Source organism: Haematobia irritans, chromosome 4 (assembly GCF_050003625.1).
Source record: "Haematobia irritans isolate KBUSLIRL chromosome 4, ASM5000362v1, whole genome shotgun sequence".
Taxonomy (NCBI): Eukaryota; Metazoa; Arthropoda; class Insecta; order Diptera; family Muscidae; genus Haematobia; species Haematobia irritans.
In genome coordinates this window covers 212,734,680-212,760,002 of record NC_134400.1, presented here as the reverse complement: position 1 = coordinate 212,760,002, position 25,323 = coordinate 212,734,680, and the positions used below count along the sequence as shown (strand labels likewise).

General features: G+C 34.6%; 1 protein-coding gene across 1 annotated transcript in view; it reads left to right on the top strand.

Annotated features, from left to right (window-relative positions):
* LOC142235975 (uncharacterized) overlaps nt 1–24,907 on the top strand; it is a 123,165-nt gene extending 98,258 nt beyond the window's left edge. Inside the window, exons 20-26 of the mRNA XM_075307226.1 lie at nt 8,175–8,725; nt 14,660–14,840; nt 15,497–15,685; nt 18,479–18,736; nt 18,816–18,969; nt 24,510–24,704; nt 24,772–24,907. Of these exons, the coding sequence (XP_075163341.1) occupies nt 8,175–8,725; nt 14,660–14,840; nt 15,497–15,685; nt 18,479–18,736; nt 18,816–18,969; nt 24,510–24,704; nt 24,772–24,898 (1,655 nt within the window). The 3' untranslated portion in view covers nt 24,899–24,907. The remainder of the gene's footprint in view (nt 1–8,174; nt 8,726–14,659; nt 14,841–15,496; nt 15,686–18,478; nt 18,737–18,815; nt 18,970–24,509; nt 24,705–24,771) is intronic.
* The last annotated feature ends 416 nt before the right edge of the window (nt 24,908–25,323 follow it).

Below are 25,323 nucleotides of genomic sequence, written 5' to 3'. Positions count from 1 at the left end.
ATCGACTCAGGACCCCACCCTGAGCATTTTTGCCAAAGACACCATGTGTCTATCTCGTCTCCTTCTGGGTGTTGCAAACATATGCACTAACTTATAATGCCCTGTTCCACAGTGTGGCGCAGGGTATAAAAATTCACTCAAATGACCTTCCTGTGCAGTTAAAAGAAAGAACATTTTTGTTAGGACATTTTTGGAAGCGCTTTTAAAGTTGTGCCTTTAGAAGAACTTCCAAAATTTTTTGCTGGGTTCTAAATAAATATATGTGGGTCTGAAAAAAATATATGTTATTGTTGTGTTTTTATGTTTTTGTTGTTTTTTCGTTGTGATTTTGAAACCACACAATGTCACCAGCAGTGCTGAGAAGCGATAATCCACTGCAGAAATTTGGAAGGCTCTGGAAGTGAAATGTGGGAATCGGTTTAGATTGGGTCTATATATAAATATAGACCGATATGGACCAATAGTTTTTGGGAGATATATATAGACATCATGTACCAAATTTCAACCGTATGGAATGCTTCTCCATGCGGCTCCAGAAGTAAAATCTGGGGTACGGTTTATATGGGGGCTATATAAAATTAAAGATGGATATGATCTCTAACTTTTCATTTTCGTGCTTATTATAGGGCATAAACAGACATTTCGTATCAAATTTTAACCGGATAAAATTAAAATTATTCCTCCTGGAGGCTCCAGAAGTCAAATCTATGGATCTGTTTATTTAAGTGTTAGATACACTTAAAACCAAATTTATGATTCAATCACAAAATTAATAGATCCAATTAATTTTTTAATTGAAATGTCATCAATCGCAAAAATGATAGTATCAATCACAGTTTTAATTGGGTATAAAAGAAATATTTAATTGAAAAAACTAATTGATTTGAAAAATTCAATTCCTTTTTTAATTGATTCAATTAAAAATTTAATTGATGTTGACTGCAAAAATCAATAAATTATTAATTGATTCAATTAAAATTTTAATTGGTGTTGATTAACAAAAACGATTAATTTTTTAATTGATTCAATCAAAAATTTAATTGAATCAGTTTTTAATCGATTAATTTAATTTTAATTTTTTTAATAATTATTTAGTTAAACTTCAATCCAATTTCCAAATAACGTTTTAATAAAATTAGATAAACAGTTAATGGAATTTTGCAAAAAAATTTAATTAAATTATTAATTGGAATAATTAATTGTTCAATACACATCAAAAAAATTTCTTATTCAATCACGAAATTAATTGATTCAATTAATTTTTTAATTGAAATGTCTTCAATCACAGAAATGATCATATCAATTAAAAAAAATTAATTAAAATTCAATAAAAAATTAATTGATACTATTAATTCTGGTAATTGCTTATTGTTATACCCACCACCATAGAATGGTGACGGGGGTATAATAAGTTGGTCATTCCGTTTGTAACACATCGAAATATCGATTTCCGACTATATAAAGTAGAGGTGTGCGCGTGACTGAAATTTCACTCACACTCACGCACATTCACGAAACAACATGTTTATTCACGCACGCTCACGCACGATACGTGTTGTAGCCAATCCCACTCACGCACATTCACGAAATGAAAACCAGTACTCACGCACGCTCACGCACGAACTACTTTTAAAGACTCACGTTCACGCACGATTCACGACAATTCTCGTGATTCACGAACCTCACGACATTTTCCAAACGGAAATCTGCGAAGGTAACAAACTTCAAAAATAGAATATAGTTCGAAAGCTAAATTAATTTCAGTTAAAATACGAGTATGAATTAAATCTTGATTTTTTTCGTGAGCGTGATTTTGCGGAAATTTTATTCACGCACATTCACGAACCGATTTTATTTCTCACGCACGCTCACGCACGACATATTTATTTTAGTCCCATTCACGCACATTCACGAGACTTGATTTGGAATTTGTTCACGACTCACGTGATTCACGCGTGAATCACGCGTGTCGCGAGAATTTCGTGTCACGCGCACACCTCTAATATAAAGTATATATATTCTTGATCAGCGAGAAATTCTAAGACGATATAACGATGTCCGTCTGTCTGTTGTAATCACGCTACAGTCTTCAATAATGAAGCAATCGTGCTGAAATTTTGCACAAACTCGTCTTTTGTCTGCAGGTCAAGTTCGAAGATGGGCTATACCGACCTCCCGATTTGAGGTCTTGGGCTTATAGAAATCGTAGTTTTTATCCAATTTGCCTGAAATTTGAAATCTAGAAGTATTTTATGACCATAAAGAGGTGTGCCAAAAATGGTGAGTATCGGTCCATGTTTTGGTATAGCCCCCATATAGACCGATCTCCCGATTTTACTTCTTGGGCTTATAGAAACCGCAGTTTTTAGTCAATTTACATGAAATTGGAAATTTAGATGTATTGTAGGACCACAAATACGTGTGCCAAAAATTGTGAGTATCGGTCCTTGTTTTGGTATGGCCCCCATATAAAACGACCTCCCGATTTGGGGTCTTGGGCTTATAGAAACCGTAGTTTTTATCCAATTTGTCTGAAATTGGAAATCTAGAGGTATTTTAGGACCATAAAGAGGTGTGCTGAAAATGGTGAGTATCGATCCATATTTTGGTATAGCCCCCATATATACCGATTTCCCGATTTTATTTCTTGGGCTTCTAGAATCCGAAGTTTTTATACTATTTGCTTGAAATTGGAAATCTAGAGGTATTTTCGGGTCATAAAGAGGTGTGCCGAAAACGGTGAATACCGGTCCATATTTTAGTATAGCCCCCATAAGAACGATTTGCCCGAAATTGTAAATATTCTGGTATTTTAGGCTCAACAAGTATATACGGCCGTAAGTTCGGCCAGGCCGAATCTTATGTACCCTCCACCATGGATTGCGTAGGAACTTCTACTAAAGGCTGTCATCCACAATCGAATTACTTGGGTTGCGATAACACTTGCCGATGGCAAGGTATCGTAAAACTTTTTAACACTGCCTTTTAAATTGTAAGTTAGCCCATACGGGGTATATATTAAACAAAAAAAGGCCGATTAAATACGTATATAATCTAGTTTGACAAAATTTTCTATAGAAATAAAAACTTGACAAAATTTTCTATAGAAATAAAATGTTGACAAAATTTTCTATGGAAGTAAAATGTTGACAAAATTTTCTATAGCAATACAATTTTGACAAAAATTTCTATAGAAATAAAATGTTGACAAAATTTTGTATAGAAATGAAATTTTGACAAAACTTAGTATAGAAATAAAATGTTGACAAAATTTTCTACAGAAATAAATTTTTTACAAAATTTTCTATAGAAATAAAATTTTGACAAACATTTCTATAGAATAAAATTTTGACAAAACTTTCTATAGAAATAAAATTTGACAAAATTTTCTATGGAAATAAAATTTTGACAAACATTTGTATAGAAATAAACTTTTGACAAAACTTTCTATAGAAATGAAATTTTGACAAAACTTTCTACAGTAATAAAATTTGACAAAATTTTCTATGGAAATAAAGTTTTGGTAGATTATTTTTGGCGATATGGACCAATTTTTGTGTAATAAGTCATCAGAAATATATAACTAAAGACCGATATGGACCAATTTTTACATGGCCGTTAGAGGCCATATATTGACAAACTGTACCAAATTTCAACCGTATCGGATGACTTTTGCTCCTCCAAGAGGCTCCGGAGGTCAAATCTGGGGATCGGTTTATATGGGGGCTATATATAATTACGGACCGATATGGACCAATTTTTGCATGGTTGTTAAAAACCGTATACTAAAACCACGTACTAAATTTCATCCGGATCGGATGAATTTTGCTCCTCCAAGAGGCTCCGGTGGTCAAATCTGGGGATCGGTTTATATGGGAGCTATATATAATTATGGACCGATATGGACCAATTTTTGTGTGAATGGGGATCGGATATATATAACTATAGACCGATATGGACCAATTTTGGCATGGTTATTAGCGGCATTATACTAACACCATGTGCCAAATTTCAACCGGATCGGATGAATTTTGCTCCTCCAAGAGGCTCCGGACGTCAAATCTGGGGACGGTTTATATGGGAACTATATATAATTATGGACCGACATGGACCAATTTTTGCATGGTTGTTAGAGACCATATACTAACACCATGTACCAAATTTCAACTGGATCGGATGAATTTTGCTCTTCCAAGAAGCTCCGGAGGTCAAATCTGGGGATCGGTTTATATGGGGGCTATATATAATTATGGACCGATATGGACCAATTTTTGCATGGTTATTAGAGGCCGCATACTAACATCAGGTACCAAATTTCAACCGGATTGGATGAATTTTGCCCCTCCAAAAGTCTCCGGAGGTCAAATCTGGGGATCGGTTTATATGGGGGCTATATATAATTATGGACCGATATGGACCAATTTTTGCATGGTTGTTAGAGACCATATACTAACATCAGGTACCAAATTTCAACCGGATCGGATTAATTTTGCTGCTCCGGGAGGCTCCCCAAGCCAAATTTGGGGATCGGTTTATATGGGGGCTATACGTAAACGTGGTCCGATATGGCCCATTTTCAATACCATCCGACCTACATCAATAACAACTACTTGTGCCAAGTTTCAAGTCGATAGCTTGTTTCGTTCGGAAGTTAGCGTGATTTCCACAGACGGACGGACAGCCGGACAGACGGACGGACGGACAGACGGACAGACGGACGGACGGACGGACATGCTTAGATCGACTCAGAATTTCACCACGACCCAGAATATATATACTTTATGGGGTCTTAGAGCAATATTTCGATGTGTTACAAACGGAATGACAAAGTTAATATACCCCCATCCTATGGTGGAGGGTATAAAAACGTGTATCGGATTAAATTTTTATCGGTCCATTTGGTAATGCCTCTATATAGACCGACTTCACTTCTTGAGGGTGTAGAAGGCGCACTGATCATGAAAATTGCTGGAAACTCAATGTAAAATTTCCAGATTTTACTTCTACAGATTTAAGATTTCAAATCAATATGTTATTTTATAATTTTCTTGCACACTTACAAGAGATGTTAATGATTCCTCTAAAACTCAAACAAAAATGGTTCTTATAAATCCAGAATGTGATATAATCCTCATAGGTGAAATCTTTAAATTTATCTTCGGGAAGTGTCCTCAAGCCCTCCTGAAATTTCAAAGGAAACCCTAATATTTGGTTCATGGTGGTGGGTATTGAAGATTCGGCCCAGCCGAACTTAGTGCTGTATATACTTGTTTCAATTAAAAAATTTGTTGAATCAATTACATTTTCAATTCAATAGTGTTTAAAACTCAATTAAGACTTTAATTGAAAAAATTTTCGTGAAATTTTTTTCTGTGTAAAACCGCCAAAATGTTTACTTATTTGGAACAGGGTATTATAAGTTAGTCATATGTTTGCAACACCCAGAAGGGGACGAGATAGACATATAGTGTCTTTTGCAATATTGCTCAGGGCCGGCCCATGAGCCGATCTAGGCATGTCCGTCTGTTTCTGTGATCAAAATCTAGGTCGCAATTTTAGTCCAATCCACTTCAAATTTGGCACATGTATGTGTTTTAGGTCAGAATGGAAACCTATTGATTTTGGAAGAAATCGGTTCATGAATAGCTCCCATATATCTTTCGCCCAATATCTACTAATATGGCCCCGAAAACCAGAATTTCAGTCTAATTTTTTTGAAATTTTTTCACAAAGAGTGCAATTGATAGTGTCGTAAAGTGTGCCGAATTTGGTTGAAATCGTTTCAGATATATCTTTTGCCCGATTTACACTCATACAACCACAGAGACCAAAATTTTACTCTGATTTACGTGAAACTTTGCAAAGGGAGTAGAATTAACGTTCTCAATATACATGCCAATTTTGTTTGAAATCGATTCAAATTTAGATATAGCTCCCATATGGTTAAATTGTAAGGGCCGATGTTGAATGTGAACCACACCTAAACGCCAAGTTTTTTTCCGAATTTTATTTGACATTTCTCTATTTCAAACTTACTCAATTTGAACCATGGGCGTCGTGAATGGCCACAATGGTTCCAAGAAATGTCAACAGTGGATGATCAATTTTCGAAGAAAATCATCTTCAGTGATGAGGCACATTTTCACCTCAGTGGATTCGTCAATAAACTGAATTGCCGCATTTGGGCGAATAAGAATCCAAGAGTGATTGTCCAAAAACCAATGCTCCCGCAAAGAGTGACTGTGTGATGCGGTTTATGGGCTGGCTGGCGGCCGTATTTTTTCCAAAATGAGGCCGGTCAGGCAGTTACTGTGAATGGTGTTCGCTATCGTGAGATCATAACGAACTTTTTATGGCCCGAATTGGAAGATATGGATGTGGACGATATGTGGTTTCAGCAGGACGGTGCCACTTGCCACACAGCTAACGAAACAATGGCTCTTATGCGCAACAAATTCAATGGCCGTGTTATCTCACGTAATGGCGATGTCAATTGGCCGCCAAGATCATGTGATTTGACACCGTTGGACTTTTTTCTTTGGGGTTATTTGAAAGAAAAGGTGTACGTCGATAAGCCAGCAACAATTCAAGAGTAAAAGGATGAGATAATTCGGCACATTAACGGCATAGAACCTCCATTATGCCTCAGCGTCATCGAAAATTTGGACCATCGGATGAAGGTGTGCCACCGAGGTCGCGGCATCCATTTGGCCAATATTGTGTTCCATGTATAATTGAGTAATACCAATATATCATAATAAAATAAAATTACAATAATTTCCTAAATAGTTGGTGTTTTATTCAAAATCAACATCGGCCCTTGCAATTTTATATCTTTCGCCTGATATCTACTAATATGGCCTCAGAAGCCAGAATTTCAGCCTGATTTGTTTTAAATTTTACACAAGGAGTGCAGTAAATAGAGTCTTAAAGTGTGCCGAATTTGGTTGAAATCGGTTCAGATTTAGATATAACTCCCATATATATCTTTCTCCCAATATGGCCTTATATGGCCCCAGAAGCAAGAGGTTTGCATTGATTTAAATAATGTACAGGGAGTAGAATTAACGTGCCAGATATGCATGCCAATTTTGGTTGAAATCGGCTCATATTTCGATATAGCTCCCATATATCCCTTTCCGACCTATAGCCGATCTACGTGATAGATTTTCCTAAATTTTTGAATTCTGTTATTTATGTGTACATAGAACATTTTAAATTATTAAGTTTGTTCAGTTTGATCCTGTATCCTGTTTTTTCAGGATACGCATAATTGTTGCAGTCCGGTAAATTCCGGTAAAAGTCCGGATGTAAAAATATCAAAAAACACAAAATAATAACGAAGTTACTGTTTGCATACAATATTTAATATGTTTTCTTATTGAAAACACTTGTTTGATGAAATATTCCACAACTTAAATAATTTTAATTTATTTGCAAACTTACCTCTTCCACTCATTTTTACAAATGCGCAAGGTACACTGCTGAAACTACAAAATTAATATGAAAAACAAATATTTAGAACGGTTCTTCACATTCTTAGACAAAGAAGCACACACAATTATTTTTTTGCCGCTCTTATCGCAGTACGTCATATATTAAAGAAATTATAGAGACTTAAACTTACCCGCACAATTGTGCGTACACGGTCGGAAAGGGATATATCCTTCCCACGATTTTCACTCATACGACCACAGAAGTCAACGTTAGCGTGAAATTTTGCACAGGGAGTAGAATTAACATTGTAACTATGCATGCCTTCCCACGATTTTCACTCATATGAACACAGATGTCAACGTTTACGTGAAATTTTGCACAGGGAGTAGAATTAACATTGTAACTATGCATGCTAAATTCGGTTGAAACCGGTTTGGATTTAGATATAGCTCCCATATATATGTTCTTCGGATTTCGACAAAAATGGCCAAAATACCAAAATTTTTTACGTGTATAAAAGCCACACTAATGGTGGGTATTCTTTCATTTATGAGTTATGTGGTTTTATTGTTCTCCAGAGAGAGAGAGAGAGAGAGAGATCGACATGTGCAAATTAAATGTCCGAGTAATTTATGTACACTTGGAAGCTCAGCACGAGCTGGCACTTATTGGTTTGGTACATGAAACTAAGACGCTCTCATGGTTGGTCAGTTGACTTATATGGGTCGGTGAATGAGCAACACGATTATTAGCCAGGCCATTGAACAAAAAAATCTTAATCCTAATGCTGCTAACTCTATTTCTGGATGTTTGCCTACTGTTGATGGTGCCAGTACGGGCACAAAATTCCCAAATTCCCCCTGAAAAGTGTTTCTACAATGAGACAGTGGATCTACGAAATCAGACAAAATTATCCAATGGATCCTATCTGTATCACGATATATTAATAGGCCCAGATAAATTGGCCTACTACAAGCATCGTTTGGTATTTCGTGGTAAAAAGCAAGACGATGAACTACATCTTAGGGGATGCATTTGTGATCTGAGCAAGGGAAAATATTGCATAAGTCTGTGCTGTGAAGTGGGTGAAATTTTCAATTCGTCTACAGCTCAATGTGAACCAGCTATGATGACGGCTATGAGTAGGCCCCCCACGCATATACCGATTCGTTTGGAAAATATCAGCAAAGTAGTGAATGTTAATCTCTTTCAACATTTTATCTATAAAGTGGAACGGCCGTGCATAAGACCTGAGCCGTTAATAGATGATGTCTGGCATTTGAATAAGGTAAGATTAGTCAACGTTATAATAAATGGACATGTGAATCAACTAAAATATGCAATGTCATTACACTGAAGGAAGAGTTTTCTTTCTTTTTTCTTAGACAAAGAAATGTTCTTTAAAAATAAAACGAATAGATGGAAATAATCGTTGTAACACTTGTGATCAAATTCAGGTTATTTGACAAAGTCGAATTTCGTTTGTCTAAAATTTCGTTCCGGAAGAAAGTACACCGACAAAACAGCGACCATTCATTCTCTTTTGCGGTATATTAATAAATCCAGCAAAAACAAGTATATACGGCCGTAAGTTCGGCCAGGCCGAAGTTTATGTACCCTCCACCATGGTAGAAGCTTCTACTGAAGACTGTCATCCGCAATCGAATTACTTGGGTTGCGGTAACACTTGCCAATGGCAAGGTATCTTAAAACTTCCTATAACTTTTCTATAAAAGTAAAATTTGGAAAAAATTTTCTGTAGAAATAAAATTTTGACAAAATTTTCTATAGAAATAAAATTTTGACAAAATTTTCTTTAGAAATAAAATTTTGACAAAATTTTCTTTAGAAATAAAATTTTGACAAAATTTTCTATAGAAATAAAATTTTGACAAAATTTTCTATAGAAATAATATTTTGACAATGTTTTCTATAAAAATAAAATGTTGGTAGATTATTTTTGGCTCGAGTGGCAACCATGAATATGAACCGATATGGACCAATTTTTGTGTGATTGGGGATCGGCTATATATAACTATAGACCGATATGGACCAATTTTGGCATGTATATTAGCGGCCTTATACTAACACCACTTTGCAAATTTCAACCGGATCGGATGAATTTTGCTCCTCCAAGAGGCTCCGGAGATCAAATCTGGGGAACGGTTTATATGGGGGCTATATATAATTATGGACCGATATGGACCAATTCTTGCGTGTTTGTTAGAGACCACATTCTAACACCATGTTCCAAATTTCAACCGGATCGGATGAATTTTGCTCCTCCAAGAGGCTCCGGAGGACAAATCTGGGAATCGATTTATATGGGGGCTATATATAATTATTTTTTAATTGGATCAATTAATTTTTTAATTGATATTATTATTTCTGTGATTGAAGACATTTCAATTAAAAAATTAATTGGATCAATTAATTTCGTGATTGAATCAGAAAAATATTTTTGTGTGTGTTGCGGCCGATGGCAAGGCATCTTAAATCTTCTTAACATCATCTTCTACATTGTAAGCTAGTCCATGCGGGATATATAGTAGAAAAAAAAGGTCGATTAAATACGTATATATTCAATTCTTGACCGGTATATATAGGGAAGAAACGAACGAACGAACCGATATGAACTTTTGCGCGGTAATTATAGAGCCAGAATTGAAATATGGGGGTCGCTTTATATGGGGGATACAAAAATTATGAACACGAGTCTACCAAAAATGGCAGATTTTTTACTGTTTGGTAGATTAGTAAAATTCTTGATGTTTTGGAAGATTTTGCAAAATATTCCTCTCAAACTATGAAATGCTTCATAAATTTCCTATAGAAATAACATTTTGCCAAAATTTTCTATAGAAATAAAATTTTGACAAAATTTTGTATAGACATTATATTTTGACAAAATTTCCTAAAGACATAAAATGTTGACAAAATTTTCTATAGAAATAACATTTTGACAAAATTTTCTATAGAAATAAAATTTTGACAAAATTTTCTATGGCAATAAAATTTGGTAGATTATTTTTGGCTCGAGTGGAAATCGTGATTTTTCTGTGATTGGGGATCGGTTTATTTGGGGACTATATAATATAGATCGATACGGACCAATTTTGGCATGGTTATTAGAGACCATATACTAACACCATGTACCAAATTTCAGTCGGATCGGATGAAATTTCCTTCTCTTAGAGGCTCCGCAAGCCAAATCTGAACGTCGGTTTCTATGGGGGCTATACGTAAAAGTGGTCCGAAAGGCCCACTTGTGCCAAGTTTCAAGTCGATAAAGGGTGATACGCTCAAAATTTGGTCAATATAAACTTGACGTATTTCTTTCAATTTTGCATTTAAAAAACCTGAACACCCCTCATTTTGAAGGTGTGTGTGTGTGTGTTGCTCCTATTTTGATTTTGGAATTCACTCTTCAGTTGTTAAAATGCTGTCCAAGCAAGAAGAGCAGCGTATCAAAATTTTGCTCGCGCATCGCGAAAATCCGAGCTACTCGCACGCAAAGCTGGCAAAATCGCTAAAAGTTGCCAAATCAACCGTTACAAATGTAATTAAAGTGTTTGGGGAACGTTTGTCGACAGCCAGGAAGTCTAGATCGGGGGGAAATCGAAAACCGGAAGCCGCTGAGACGACAAAGAGAGTTGCCGGTAGTTTCAAGCGAAACCCTAACCTCTCTCTCCGAGATGCCGCAAATAAGCTGGGTGTATCGTCTACAACCGTGCATCGAGCCAAAAAACGAGCCGGACTATCGACTTACAAGAAGGTAGTGACTCCAAATCGCGATGATAAACAAAATACGACGGCCAAAGCGCGATCCCGGAGGCTGTACACGACGATGCTGACGAAGTTTGACTGCGTGGTAATGGACGACGAAACCTACGTCAAAGCCGACTACAAGCAGCTTCCGGGACAGGAGTTTTATACGGCAAAAGGAAGGGGAAAGGTAGCAGATATTTTCAAGCACATAAAACTGTCAAAGTTCGCAAAGAAATATCTGGTTTGGCAAGCCATCTGTACCTGTGGCTTGAAAAGCATCATTTTCATAGCTTCCGGGACTGTCAACCAAGAAATGTACGTGAAAGAGTGTTTGAATAAACGTCTGCTGCCTTTCCTGAAGAAACACGGTTGTTCCGTACTGTTTTGGCCGGATATGGCATCTTGCCATTACGGTAAAAAGGCCATGGAGTGGTACGCCGTCAACAACGTGCAGGTGGTTCCCAAGGACAAGAACCCTCCCAACACGCCAGAGCTCCGCCCAATTGAGAAATACTGGGCTATTGTCAAGCGGAACCTAAAGAAGACCAAAAAAACTGCTAAGGACGAGCAGCAGTTCAAGGCAAACTGGCTTTCTGCGGCGAAGAAAGTGGACAAGGTGGCTGTACAAAATCTGATGACAGGTGTCAAGCGTGAGGCCCGGCAATTCGGATTTGGAAAAGCGAAATCCTAACTGAATATTTTTCCTGAATTTTATACTAATTGAACTTGAAAAAGAAATTTAATTTGATTTTTTAAATAAACGATTTCACCGATTTACACGCGTTTTCCCTTGACCAAATTTTGAACGTATCACCCTTTAGCTTGTTTCGTTCGGAAGTTAGCGTGAGTTCAACAGACGGACGGACGGACATGTTTAGATCGACTCAGAATTTCACCACGACCCAGAATATTTATACTTTATGGGCTCTTAGAGCAATATTTCGATGTGTTACAAACGGAATGACAAAGATAATATACCCCCCCATCCTATGGTAGAGGGTATAAAAATGCATCCCCGCTGGGATTTGAACCTGTGCCGTTTGACTTTTTTACTTCCATGTATGTTCTTTTGAGAAGGTTTTGCAAATTACGATAATTTCAAATTTTTTGTTGATTTTTAATGGAAAAATGTCATTGAGCTTAACATGGAATCGGGCAGCACTCAGCGATAAGAGAGAAGTTCACCACTGTGGTATCACAATGGACTGAATAGTCTAAGTGAGCCTGATACATCGGGCTGCCACCATTAGCGTAGCTAGACAATTTTCCTAGCTAAAAATCCCCTAGCTAAAAATTTATATTTCATTTATTTATATTTCAATTAATGTTTTATTTCATAAAAATGTATAAAAAAAAATTGACATCAAAACAACTCGAAAATTAATTTATCATAAAGCAAGTAAAAGTAATTCCACACATTTCCCAGCAAAAAAATTTGGAAGTTCTTCCAAAGGCACAACATTAAAAGCACTTCCAGAAGATGTACTCCCAATGATGTTCTTTATTTTAACTACTCAGGAAGTTCTTTAAATTCAATTTTTTATAACTTCATACTTTTTCATACTTTTAATGGGAAATTTTAACTTTTTTGTTTCAAATACCTTAAAAACGAAGTAAGAATTCATAAAATGGTACAAATAAATTAAATTTTGTCGAAAAAAATTCTAAATCCAATCTGAAAAACTTGTGAATTTTTGAAAATATTTGAGGTCAAACGTTTCCGACAAGCATTAGAATCCATTAAAAATTATAAAAATTATTTATTTGACAAAATATAACAGAATTTTTAATTTACATTCAAAAAATTGAATTCGGATCACACCTAAAAAAGTGATGCAAATTCAGTGCAACGGCTGTTGAAATGGAGGACTTCCGTCCTATGACAAACCCATGTTGAATTCATCGCTTCTTCGCCAGTTTTGCACCATTTCCGGATCCAAAAAGATCATTTTCATTACTTTTTTGGCGACGCTTTTTTGGCTGGGTTTGTTTATTTTTTATAAAAATGGAAAATCGTAAATAGGTTTTCAAATTCTGGGGGGGGCTAAAATTTTTCTGGGGGGGTCTAAGCCCCCTCCCCAGAGGCCTTCCTACGCTTATGGCTGCCACATAACCTAACCTAACCTAATCGAATGGAAAAATATATTTATACAAAAATAGGTTCAACCGCCGGTGGAAGCGAAGAAGTTTTTCAATTTGTAAAAATTGGATAATAAGAAAATAAAAGTGTAACAAAAAATACTGATAAAAATAAAAAGTGAAATTGGAAAAAAAATTTTTGTTTTTTTTTTCGTTTTTTAAATTTCTTCATCAAAATGAACTTCGAAGGTACAACTTCTAAAGCAATGCAAAGGATCCAAAAGTGGAGTACTTCTATCCTATGACAAGCCCATGTAAAATTCATTGGAAATGATCCAAGTTTGCAGTACTTCCGGGTCACAAATTGGGGATCCAAACTACGTTTTTGGAAGCTCGTTTTTTGTTGGAATGTTAATAATTATTTGTATACCCTCCACCATAGGATGGGGGTATATTAACTTTGCCATTCCGTTTGTAACACATCGAAATATTAATCTAAGACCCCATAAAGTATATATATTCTGGGTCGTGGTGAAATTCTGAGTCGATCTGAGCATGTCCGTCCGTCCGTCTGTTGAAATCACGCAAACTTCCGACCGAAACAAGCTATCGACTTAAAATTTGGCACAAGTAGTTGTTATTGATGTAGATCGGATGGTATTGCAAATGGGCCATAATGGTCCACTTTTACGTATAGCCCCCATATAAACGGACCCCCCAAATTTGGCTTGCAGAGCCTCTAAGAGAAGCAAATTTCATCCGATCCGGCTGAGTATCCGGAGTATGTGATGTTAGTATATGGTATCCAACAACCATGCAGGAATTGGTTCCTATCAGTCCATAATTATATATAGCTCCCATATAAACCGATCGCCAGATTTGACCTCCGGTGCCTTTTGGAAAAGCAAAATTCATCCGATCTGGTTGAAATTTCGTACGTGGTGGTAGTATATGATATTTAACAACCATGCCAAAAGTGGTCCATATCAGCCCATAATCATTATAGCCCCCATATAAACCAATCCCGAGATTTGATTTTGGAGGAGCAAATTTCATCCGAGTGAGTTGAAATTTGTGGATGACAGTCTTTCGTAGAAGTTTCTACGCAATCCATGGTGGAGGGTACATAAGATTCGGCCTGGCCGAACTTACGACCGTATATACTTGTTTTTTTTTTTTTTTTTTTTAATTAGGAAAACATTGTAATAATATGTAAAATATTTTTTAGTTTCATGTATCTGTCATATTTTGGATATTTGATAATGAGAGTTTTTGCTGTGGACGTTCACGACAAAAAAAGAACATTTTTAGCATTAAATAAAAATTTGTTTAGAAAATGTTTAAATTCTATAATATTTCTTTTTTCTTTACTTAGAATGGTGTTTTATCAGTTCTCGATGAAAAGGATATAGTCTTACCAGATTATGCAGAGCTTGAAACATTCAGTTATTGTATCGCACCATATCGTCGAAATCTTTCGAAACCCTATGAGCTAATTCCCATGAGTTGCCCCATCAAGACTGAAGTATCGATTCAAATGACTTTGAATACATATAGTGAGTATGTATGAACACTAGTATGTTTAATCTAAATTCATATTTAGTATATCCACAAAATGATTAAAAATAGAATACATTTTAAAGATAGACATTGCTTCAAAGAAAATAGTAAAAACCCAAAAACCATTCAATTATTTTGGAAGCTGTATAAAGGTTTATATACCCATATACATATATATATACACTCAGAAAAAAAAACATATATATACACTCAGAAAAAAATTTAACTCCTAGTGTTTCCAGAAATTGTAGTTATTATCCGATTTGCCACAAATTGAAAATATACTGGCATTTTAGACCCATAACAAAGTGTATATGATTTAGTTTTATCGGTCCATTTGGTAAGGCCTCCAAAAAGGGTTCTTATAAATTCAGAATCTGATCTAGTCTTCATCGATAAAATCTTTACATTTATCTGTGCGAAGCGTACTGGCTGAACTGATCTGCTTGGGAAAATATCTGTCATCAAACCCCCCTGAAATTTTGAAAGGAAACTATTATATTTGATTCATGGTGGTGGGTATTTAAGATTCGGCCCGGCCGAATTTAGTACTGTAGATACATGTTTATATTACATTTGTTTGCCTATAAACTAAACAGACGATATAATTGCTCCAAATAATCCTGAATCTGTTCACTCTTTACATTTACAGGTATGGCAGCGTCTGTGATATTTTTGATACCAACCATACTGATTTATTTGTTTGTTAAGAAATTGCGTACAAATTTCACCGGTAAAATGCAGATATGTTATCTTGTGTCAATGCTCGTCTCATACTCCATAATAAGTTTCATCAACATAGATGGGACACGATGGGGCTTCATAGTGTGTAGTACTCTTGGTAAGTGGTAGGCACAACGATTTTTTAGAACAAATTTTTAATATCTTAAATGTATTCGAAAAATATTCAAGAAAAAATTAAATGATTAAATTAATTACAACAAGTAAGGAAAGTCTAAAGTCGGGCGGGGCGGACTATATTATACCCTGCACCACTTTGTAGATCTAAATTTTCGATACCATATTATTACATCCGTCAAATGTGTTGGGGGCTATATGTAAAGGTATGTCCCAAACACATACATTTAAACATCACTCGATTTGGACAGAATTTGATAGACTTTTTTAAAATCTATAGACTCAACATTTAAGTTGGCTAATGTACTAGGGTGGAACACAATTTTAGTAAAAAATATGGGAAACATTTAAATCTGAAGCAATCTTAAGGAAACTTCGTAAAAGTTTATTTATGATTTATCGCTCAATATATATGTGTTAGAAGTTTAGGAAAATTAGAGTCAGTTTTACAACTTTTCGACTAAGCAGTGGCGATTTTACAAGGAAAATGTTGGTATTGTGACCATTTTTGTCGAAATCAGAAAAACATATATATGGGAGATATATCTTAATCTGAACCGATTTCAACCAAATTTGGCACGCATAGCTGCAATGCTAATTCTACTCCCTGTGCAAAATTTCAACCAAATTTGGAAGAAATCGGTTCAGATTTAGATATAGCTCACACATATATCTTTCGCCCGATATGCACTAATATGGACCCAGCAGTCAGAGTTTTATGCCGATTTCCTTGAAATTTTGTACAAACATAACATTTAGTCGTATAGTCAAGTGTGCAAAATTTGATTGAAATCGGTATAGATTTAGATATAGCTCCCATATATATCTTTCGCCCGATATGGACTAATATGGTCCTAAAAGCCAGAGTTTTGGCCCAATTTGGTTGAAATTTTGCACAGGGAGAAGATTTAGCATTGTAGCCATGCGGGCTAAATTTGGTTGAAATCGATTTATATTTAGATATAGCTCCCATATATATCTTTCGCCCGATATGCATTTGTATGGACCCAGAAGCCAGAGTTTTATACCGATTAGCTTGACATTTTGCACAAGGAGTACAATTGGTAGTATAGTCATGTGCGCCAAATTTGATTGAAATCGGTTCAGATTTAGATATAGCTTCCGTATATATTTTTCGCCCGATATGGACTTATATGGCCCCAGAAGCCAGAGTTTTGGCCCAATGTGGTTGAAAGTTTGCACTAGGAGTACAATTAGTAATATAGTCATGTGTGCCAAATTTGATTGAAATCGGTTCAGATTTAGATATAGCTCCCATATATATGTTTTTCTGATTTCGACAAAAATGGTCAAAATACCAACATTTTCCTTGTAAAATCGCCACTGCTTAGTCGAAAAGTTGTAAAACTGACTCTAATTTTCCTAAACTTCTAATACATATATATCGAGCGATAAATCATAATTAAACTTTTGCGACGTTTCCTTAAAATTGTTTCAGATTTAAATATTTTCCCATATTATTTTACTAACATTGTGTTCCATCCTAGTGCATTAGCCGACTTAAATTTTGAGTCTATACATTTTGTAGAAGTCTATCAAATTCTGTCCAGATCGAGTGATATTTAAATATATGTATTTGGGACAAACCTTTATATATAGCCCCAAACACATTTGGCGGATGTGATATGGCATCGAAAATTTGGATCTACAAAGTGGTGCAGGGTATAATATAGTCGGCCCCGCCCGACTTTAGACTTTCCTTACTTGTTTTTACTAAAATTGTGCTCCACCCTAGTGCATTAGCCAACTTAAATTTTGAGTCTATAGATTTTGTAAAAGTCTATCCAAATTCTGTCCAAATGGAGTGATATTTTTAAATGTATGTATTTGGGACAAACCTTTATATATAACACCCAACACATTTGACGGATGGGATATGGTATCGAAAATTTAGATCTACAAAGTGGTGCAGGGTATAATATAGTCGGCCCCGCCCGACTTTACTTGTATTTTTTTAATTTTCGTGCAAGATCTTAAAAGTCAAAATCTGCTGATGAATTTTCCGACCACAAATAGTTGGATTTTTTTAATTCGAAATATTTTTTATTTAATTAAACTGTTAATTGGGAAAAATGATATTTTAATAATTTTTATATCGTTTTTGTTTGTAGTTCATTAATTATAGTCAATGAAATAAAATAAACAATACATATATAATAATTTTTAATCAATAAATTTAAAATAAAATTTTCAATCATTTATTTTATTTTTTAATTTGATTTAAGATAAATATCATCAAAATACTTCCAATTAAAAAGTTTATCACCTTTTTATCAAGATAGAAACATTAAATTAATTAAGTCATGATTGAAAATTTTAAAATTTTTAATTAAAAAGTTTATTGATACAATTAACAACTTAATCAAACTCGGAAGACTAAGTCAATTAAGAAATTAATTGAATTTAGTTGTGTTTTTAATAAAAAAAAATAATTGCGATTTGCAATCAATATCAATTAATTTTTCCATTAAAAAATTAATAGAAATTTGCTGATGAAATCTATTAATTTTTTAATCAAATATTTTTTGTGTCCAAGTAAAACTGTGATTGATACTATCATTTTCGTGATCGAAGACATTTCAATTAAAAAATTAATTGTCTCAATTAATTTCGTGATTGATTTTTTTTGTGTGTTCATTTTGAAAACTTCAGTCAGCTTGTTAATTGAAAATATTTTGGTGATAGCTTTTCTGTGACCTCTAAAAGAACTAACGTTTGTTTCGATTTCCTTTAAGAGAACTATTTTCTTTTGCAGGTTTTACCGGATACTTTTTCTTCATGTCCATGTATCTATGGTTGAATGTTCTTTGCTTTGACATGTGGAGAAATTTCAAAGAATTCAATTTGGATTATAATGATAGTCAAGAAAATGCACTTCGTTTCATTGCTTATTCACTGTATGCTTGGGGTATTGCTGGTCTATTCACAATAATTTCCATATGGGCCCAACAATCCGATATGATTGAGGAAAACTATACGCCAGGCATTGGCTTGGATATATGCTGGTTGGATAGTATGTAACGAAATAGACAATTTTTCGAAATCTTCATGGGCAAATAGTAAATTTGTTTAAAATTATTTTCTCATTTTAGCTAGACGATGGTCTGCTGCTATCTATTTCTATGTACCAAATTTATTTATTATGATCTTCAACATAGGAGCATTTATACATTTGACCTTGCTGATTTATAATGTTAAAAGGAACGTTTCTAAGATGACAACACGAGAGGAAAATTTTCGTGAAAAGTGAGTATCAACCCAGCAAAAACAAGTATATACAGCACTAAGTTCGGCCGGGCCGAATCTTAAATACCCACCACCATGAACCAAATATTAGGATTTCCTTTGAAATTTCAGGAGGGCTTGAGGACACTTCCCGAAGATAAATTTAAAGATTTCACCTATGAGGATTATATCACATTCTGGATTTATAAGAACCATTTTTGTTTGAGTTTTAGAGGAACCATTAACATCTCTTGTAAGTGTGCAAGAAAATTATAAAATAACGTCTTGATTTGAAATCTTAAATTTGTAGAAGTAAAATCTGGAAATTTTACATTGAGTTTCCAGCAATTTTCATGATCAGTGCGCGTTCTACACCCTCAAGAAGTGAAGTCGGTCTATATGGAGGCATTACCAAATGGACCGATAAAAACTTAATCCGATACACGTTTTTGTGAGCCTAAAATACCAGAATATTTACAATTTCAAGCCAATCGGATAAAAAAACGGTTTCTAGAAACCCAAGGAGTTAAATCGAGAGATCATTCTTATGGGGGCTATACTAAAATATGGACCGATACTCACCGTTTTCGGCACACCTCTTTATGACCCGAAAATACCTCTAGATTTCCAATTTCAGACAAATAGGATAAAAACTTCGGATTCTAGAAGCACAAGAAGCAAAATCGGGGAATCGGTCTATATGGGGGCTATACCAAAATATGGACCGATACTCACCATTTTCGGCACACCTCTTTATGGTCATAAAATACCTCTAGATTTCAAATTTCAGACAAATTGGATAAAAACTACGGTTTCTATAAGCCCAAGACCCCAAATCGGGAGGTCGTTTTATGTGGGGACCATACCAAAACATGGACCGATACTCACCATTTTTGGCACACGTATTTGTGGTCCTACAATACCTTTAGGTTTGCAATTTTATGTAAATTGAATAAAAACTGCGGTTTCTATAAGCCCAAGACCCCAAATCGGGAGATCGGTCTATATGGGGGCTATACCAAAATATGGACCGATAGTCACCATTTTCGGCACACCTCTTTATGGTCCTAAAATACCTCTAGATTTCCAATTTCAGACAAATTGGATAAAAACTACGGTTTCTATAAGCCCAAGACCCCAAATCGGGAGGTCGTTTTATGTGGGGACCATACCAAAACATGGACCGATACTCACCATTTTTGGCACACGTATTTGTGGTCCTACAATACCTCTAGGTTTCCAATTTCAGGTAAATTGAATAAAAACTGCGGTTTCTATAAGCCCAAGAAATACAATCGGGAGGTCGGTTTATATGGGGACTATATAAAAACCTGGACCGATATAGCCCATCTTCGAACTTGACATGCCTGCAGACAAAAGACGAGCTTGTGCAAAATTTCAGCACGATTGCTTCATTATTGAAGACTGTAGCGTGATTACAACAGACAGACAGACGGACATCGTTATATCGTCTTAGAATTTCTCCCTGATCAAGAATATATATACTTTATATACTCGGAAATCGATATTTCGATGTGTTACAAACGGAATGACAAACTTCCCAGCAAAAAAAGCGTCTCCAAAAAAGTAATGAAAATGTTCTTTTTGGATCCGGAAGTGGTGCAAAATTGACGCAGAAGCGATGAATTTAACATGGGCTTGTCATAGGACGGAAGTCCTTCATTTAAACAGCCGGTGCACTAAATTTGCATCACTTCTTTAGGTGTGATCCGAATTCAATGTTTTGGATGTAAATTAAAAAATTCTGTGATAGTTTGTCACACTGAAAAAAAAGCATACTCGGTTCCAAAGATTTTGTCTTTATTTTAAAAAATTTGGTATTGATTCCGAGCCAAAGAAGCGGAGAATACAAGTTAGGATACTTTTAAGACACAATTTCCTTTAAATTTAGGTTTTGTGTACTTGCTTCTAGGAAGCAAATTTTAATTTTTCGCTTTCTCAGCTTTTTTTCTTCATATGAGTTAACGGCAACTTTATTTTCCAAATTAGGACTCGACTTCCAGTAGAAATTATGCTATGTTTGAAGTAAAAAACTTCTTTAAAATAAAGTTTTGAAAAACAACAAATTTAAAGACAATTTCATTAAATTTAAAAAAAATTTCTGAATTATTAAAGTCAGGTTGACCTTAGCCTATAAATGTTTTCTTTCATGTTAAGATACCCATTTTTAAGTCAAATCACTTAATTATAAGGACAATACGACTTCATTCAAAAGTTTATCGACTTTTGGACAAGGAAAATAACTTTATTTTAGGGAAATGCGTCTTCTATGCTAAGCAAAATTTGTATTCATATTTTAAAGACATAAAATCTTTGACTTCACGACAATATTTTTTTCAGTGCAAATAAACAATTTTTATAATTTTTTATAACTTTTAATGGTTTCTAATGCCTGACGGAAACGTTTGACCTCAAATATTTTCAAAAATTCACAATTTTTTCAAATTGGATTAAGCATTTTTTCCACAAAATTTAAATGATTTGAACCATTTTATGAATTCTTACTCTGTTTTTAACGTATTTGAAACAAACAAAGTTAAAGCTACCCATTAAAAGTATGAAAAAACCAAGTTTTAAAAAATTGAATTAAAAGAACTTCCTGGGTAGTTAAAATAAAGAACATCATTGGGAGTGCATCTTCTGGAAGTGTTTTTAAAGTTGTGCCTTTGGAAGAACTTCCAAATTTTTTTGCTGGGTTATTATACCCCCGTCACCATTCTATGGTGGTGGGTATAAAAAGAGCTTCCAAAAAGTAGATTGGATCCGCAATTTGTGATCCGGAAGTAGTGCAAAATTGGAGCATCGCCAATGAATTTTATATGGGCTTGTCATAGGTCGGAAGTACATCAGTTTTTGATGCTTTGCATTGCCTTAGAAGTTGTGCCTTGGAAGTTCATTAGAATAAAGAAATTTAGGAAACTGCAAAAAAAAAAAAAACAAAAACAAATATAAACGGCCGTAAGTTCGGTCAGGCCGAAGCTTATGTACCCTCCACCATGGATTCGTAGAAACTTCTTCTAAATACTGCCATCCACATTCAAATTACTTGGGTTGCGGTAACGCACCAGCGTACAAGAGTGTTTTAACAATGGCTAAAATCAACGAATTTCAGATGATTATTTCAATATAATCATCTGAAATTCGTTGAAAAAAAAATATTTTTGAAAAACTAAGTATTCTCTTTCATAGATATGCTAAGAAGTTTCCGAACCGCCATCGTATACTTGTTTTGTTTTGACATATATAGCTAAAATATAATTTTGCACATATAAATATTTTCTATGACTAAAAATTTAAGTATGTATTTTCTGTCAAAGTAAACGTTAAGTAAAGATTTAATTTATGTATTTTAGTAACGTACAAAAGTGTAGATAAAATAAGAAAAACAAGTATATACGGCCGTAAGTTCGGCCAGTTCGAAGCTTATGTACCCTCCATCATGGATTGCGTAGAAACTTCTTCTAAACACTGCCATCCACAATCGAATTACTTAAGTTGCGGTAACGCTTGCCGATCGCCAGGTATCTTAAAACCTCCTAACACCATCTTCAAAATTGTATGTAAGTCCATATGTGGATATATTAAATCAAAAAAGATCGATCCAATACGTATATAATTCAGTTTGACAAAGTAGACATACAATTTTGACAAAATTTTCTACAGAAATAAAATTTTAACAAAATTTTCTACAGAAATAAAATTTTCACAAAATTTTCTATAGAAATAAAAATTTTCTATAGAAAGAAACTTTCGACAAATATTTCTACAGAAATAAAATTTTAACAAAATTTTATATAGAAATAAACTTTTGAACCGAATAAAATTTGAACAAAATTTTCTATAGAAATAAAATTTTGACATAATTTTCTATAGAAATAAAATTTTGACAATGATGAAAATTTTATTATGAACCGAATAAAATTTTAACAAAATTTTCTCTAGAAATAAAATTTTGACAAAATTTTCTATAGAAATAAAATTTTGGTAGATTATTTTTGGCTCTAGTGGCAACCATGATTATGAACCGATATGGACCAATTTTTGTGTGATTGGACCTATTTTGGTATGGTTGTTAGCGACCATATACTAACACCACGTTCCTAATTTGAACCGGATCGAATGAATTTTGCTCCTCCAAGAGGCTCCGGAGGTCAAATCTGGAGAACGTTTTATATGGGGGCTATATATAATTGTGAACCGATGTGGGCCAATTTTTGCATGGTTGTTAGAGACCGTATACCAATACCATGTACCAAATTTCAGCCGGATCGGATGAAATTTGCTTCTCTTTGAGGCTCCGCAACCCAAATCTGGGGATCGGTTTATATGGGCGCTATATATAATTATGGACCGATGTGGACCAATTTTTGCACGGTTGTTAGAGACCATATACCAATACCATTTACCAAATTTCAGCCGGATCGGATACAATTTGCTTCTCTTTGAGGCTTCGCAAGCAAAATCTGGAGATCGGTTTATATGGGGTCTATATATAATTATGGATCGATGTGGACCAATTTTTGCATGGTTTTTAGAGACCATATACCAACATCATGTACCACAATTCAGCCTCATCGGATGAAATTTCTACAGAAATAAAATTTTAACAAAATTTTCTATAGAAATAAACTTTTGACAAAATTTTCTATAGAAATAAAATCTTGGTAGATTATTTTTGGCTTGAGCGGTAACCATGATTATGAACCGAATAAAATTTGAACAAAATTTTCTATAGAAATAAAATTTTGACATAATTTTCTATATAAATAAAATTTTGACATAATTTTCTATAGAAACAAAATTTTGACAATGATGAAAATTTTATTATGAACCGAATAAAATTTTAACAAAATTTTCTCTAGAAATAAAATTTTGGTAGATTTTTTTTGGCACTAGTGGCAACCATGATTATGAACCAACATCATGTACCAAATTTCAGCTGGATCGGATGAAATTTACTTCTCTTTTAGGCTCCGCAAGCCAAATCTGGGGATCGGTTTATATGGGGGCTATATATAATTACGGGCCGATGTGGACCAATTTTTGCATGGTTGTTAGAGACCATATACCAACACCATATACCAAATTTCAGCCGGATCGGATGAAATAGGCTTCTGTTAGAGGCTCCACAAGCCAAATCTGAGGGTCCCTTTATATGGGAGCTATACGTAAAAGTGGACCGATATGGCCCATTTTCAATACCATCCGACCTACATCGATATCAACTACTTGTGCCAAGTTTCAAGTCGATAGCTTGTTTCGTTCGGAAGTTAGCGTGATTTCAACAGACGGACGGACGGACGGACGGACATGCTTAGATCGACTCAGAATTTCACCACGACCCAGAATATATATACTTTATGGGGTCTTAGAGCAATATTTCGATGTGTTATAAACGGAATGACAAAGTTAATATACCCCCATCCAATGATGGAGGGTATAAAAATGTTTTCAATAAAAGTTCTTTATAAGACTAGAACATAAATTTACACGTTGCACATATATAATGTTTTGATTCATTTTCATTTTCTTCTTTACAGTATAATTGTGATCATGCGCCTTTTCCTGATTATGGGTGTATCATGGATAACTGACATTATCTCCTATTGCCTAAGGGATTACCCCTGGGCCGATTATATATTTGTTTTAACCGATATATGCAATGCCTCCCAGGGTGTATTGATATTTTTCCTATTCATAATGAGACAGAAGGTTATCGTTCTAATTAAAGCTAGGTAAGTACAATATGCTGTAGTCTTAGTATCGTCATGCATTAACTTTTCCTTGTTTTGTTATTTCTAGATTTGGTATCAAGAACACATCGGGAAGATCCCATAAAAGTGGTTTCACAATGACAACTCAATTCTCAAAACTTTCTGCATCCACCGTTCCTCCAACACCTACAGTACCCACATTTAATTTGCCATAATATGATTTGAATAGTTGGAGTTCTTATAATTGAAAGGGATTGGATTTAAAAAAAAAAATATATATATATAAGTATATGCTTTGATGAAATCGCTTTTGGTGTCGTCATCATAAAACTGAATTGTGACAGTTATATACGAGTATATGTTTCAATTTTATATACGATTTGTTTCTCATTTTGTGGTGGTGGTTAGAAATCATGAAGAACCCTTACTAATTGATAATCAACCGGTTTGAATGAAAGTTACTTCTCCATGATACCCTAGAGGTAAAATCTGGGTATCCGTTTAATATGAGGGCTATATAAAATTATGAACCGACATGGAACAATTTTTATACGCACCACCATAGAATGGTGACGAGGGTATAATAACTTTGTCATTCCATTTGTAACACATCGAAATATCGATTTGCGACTATATATAT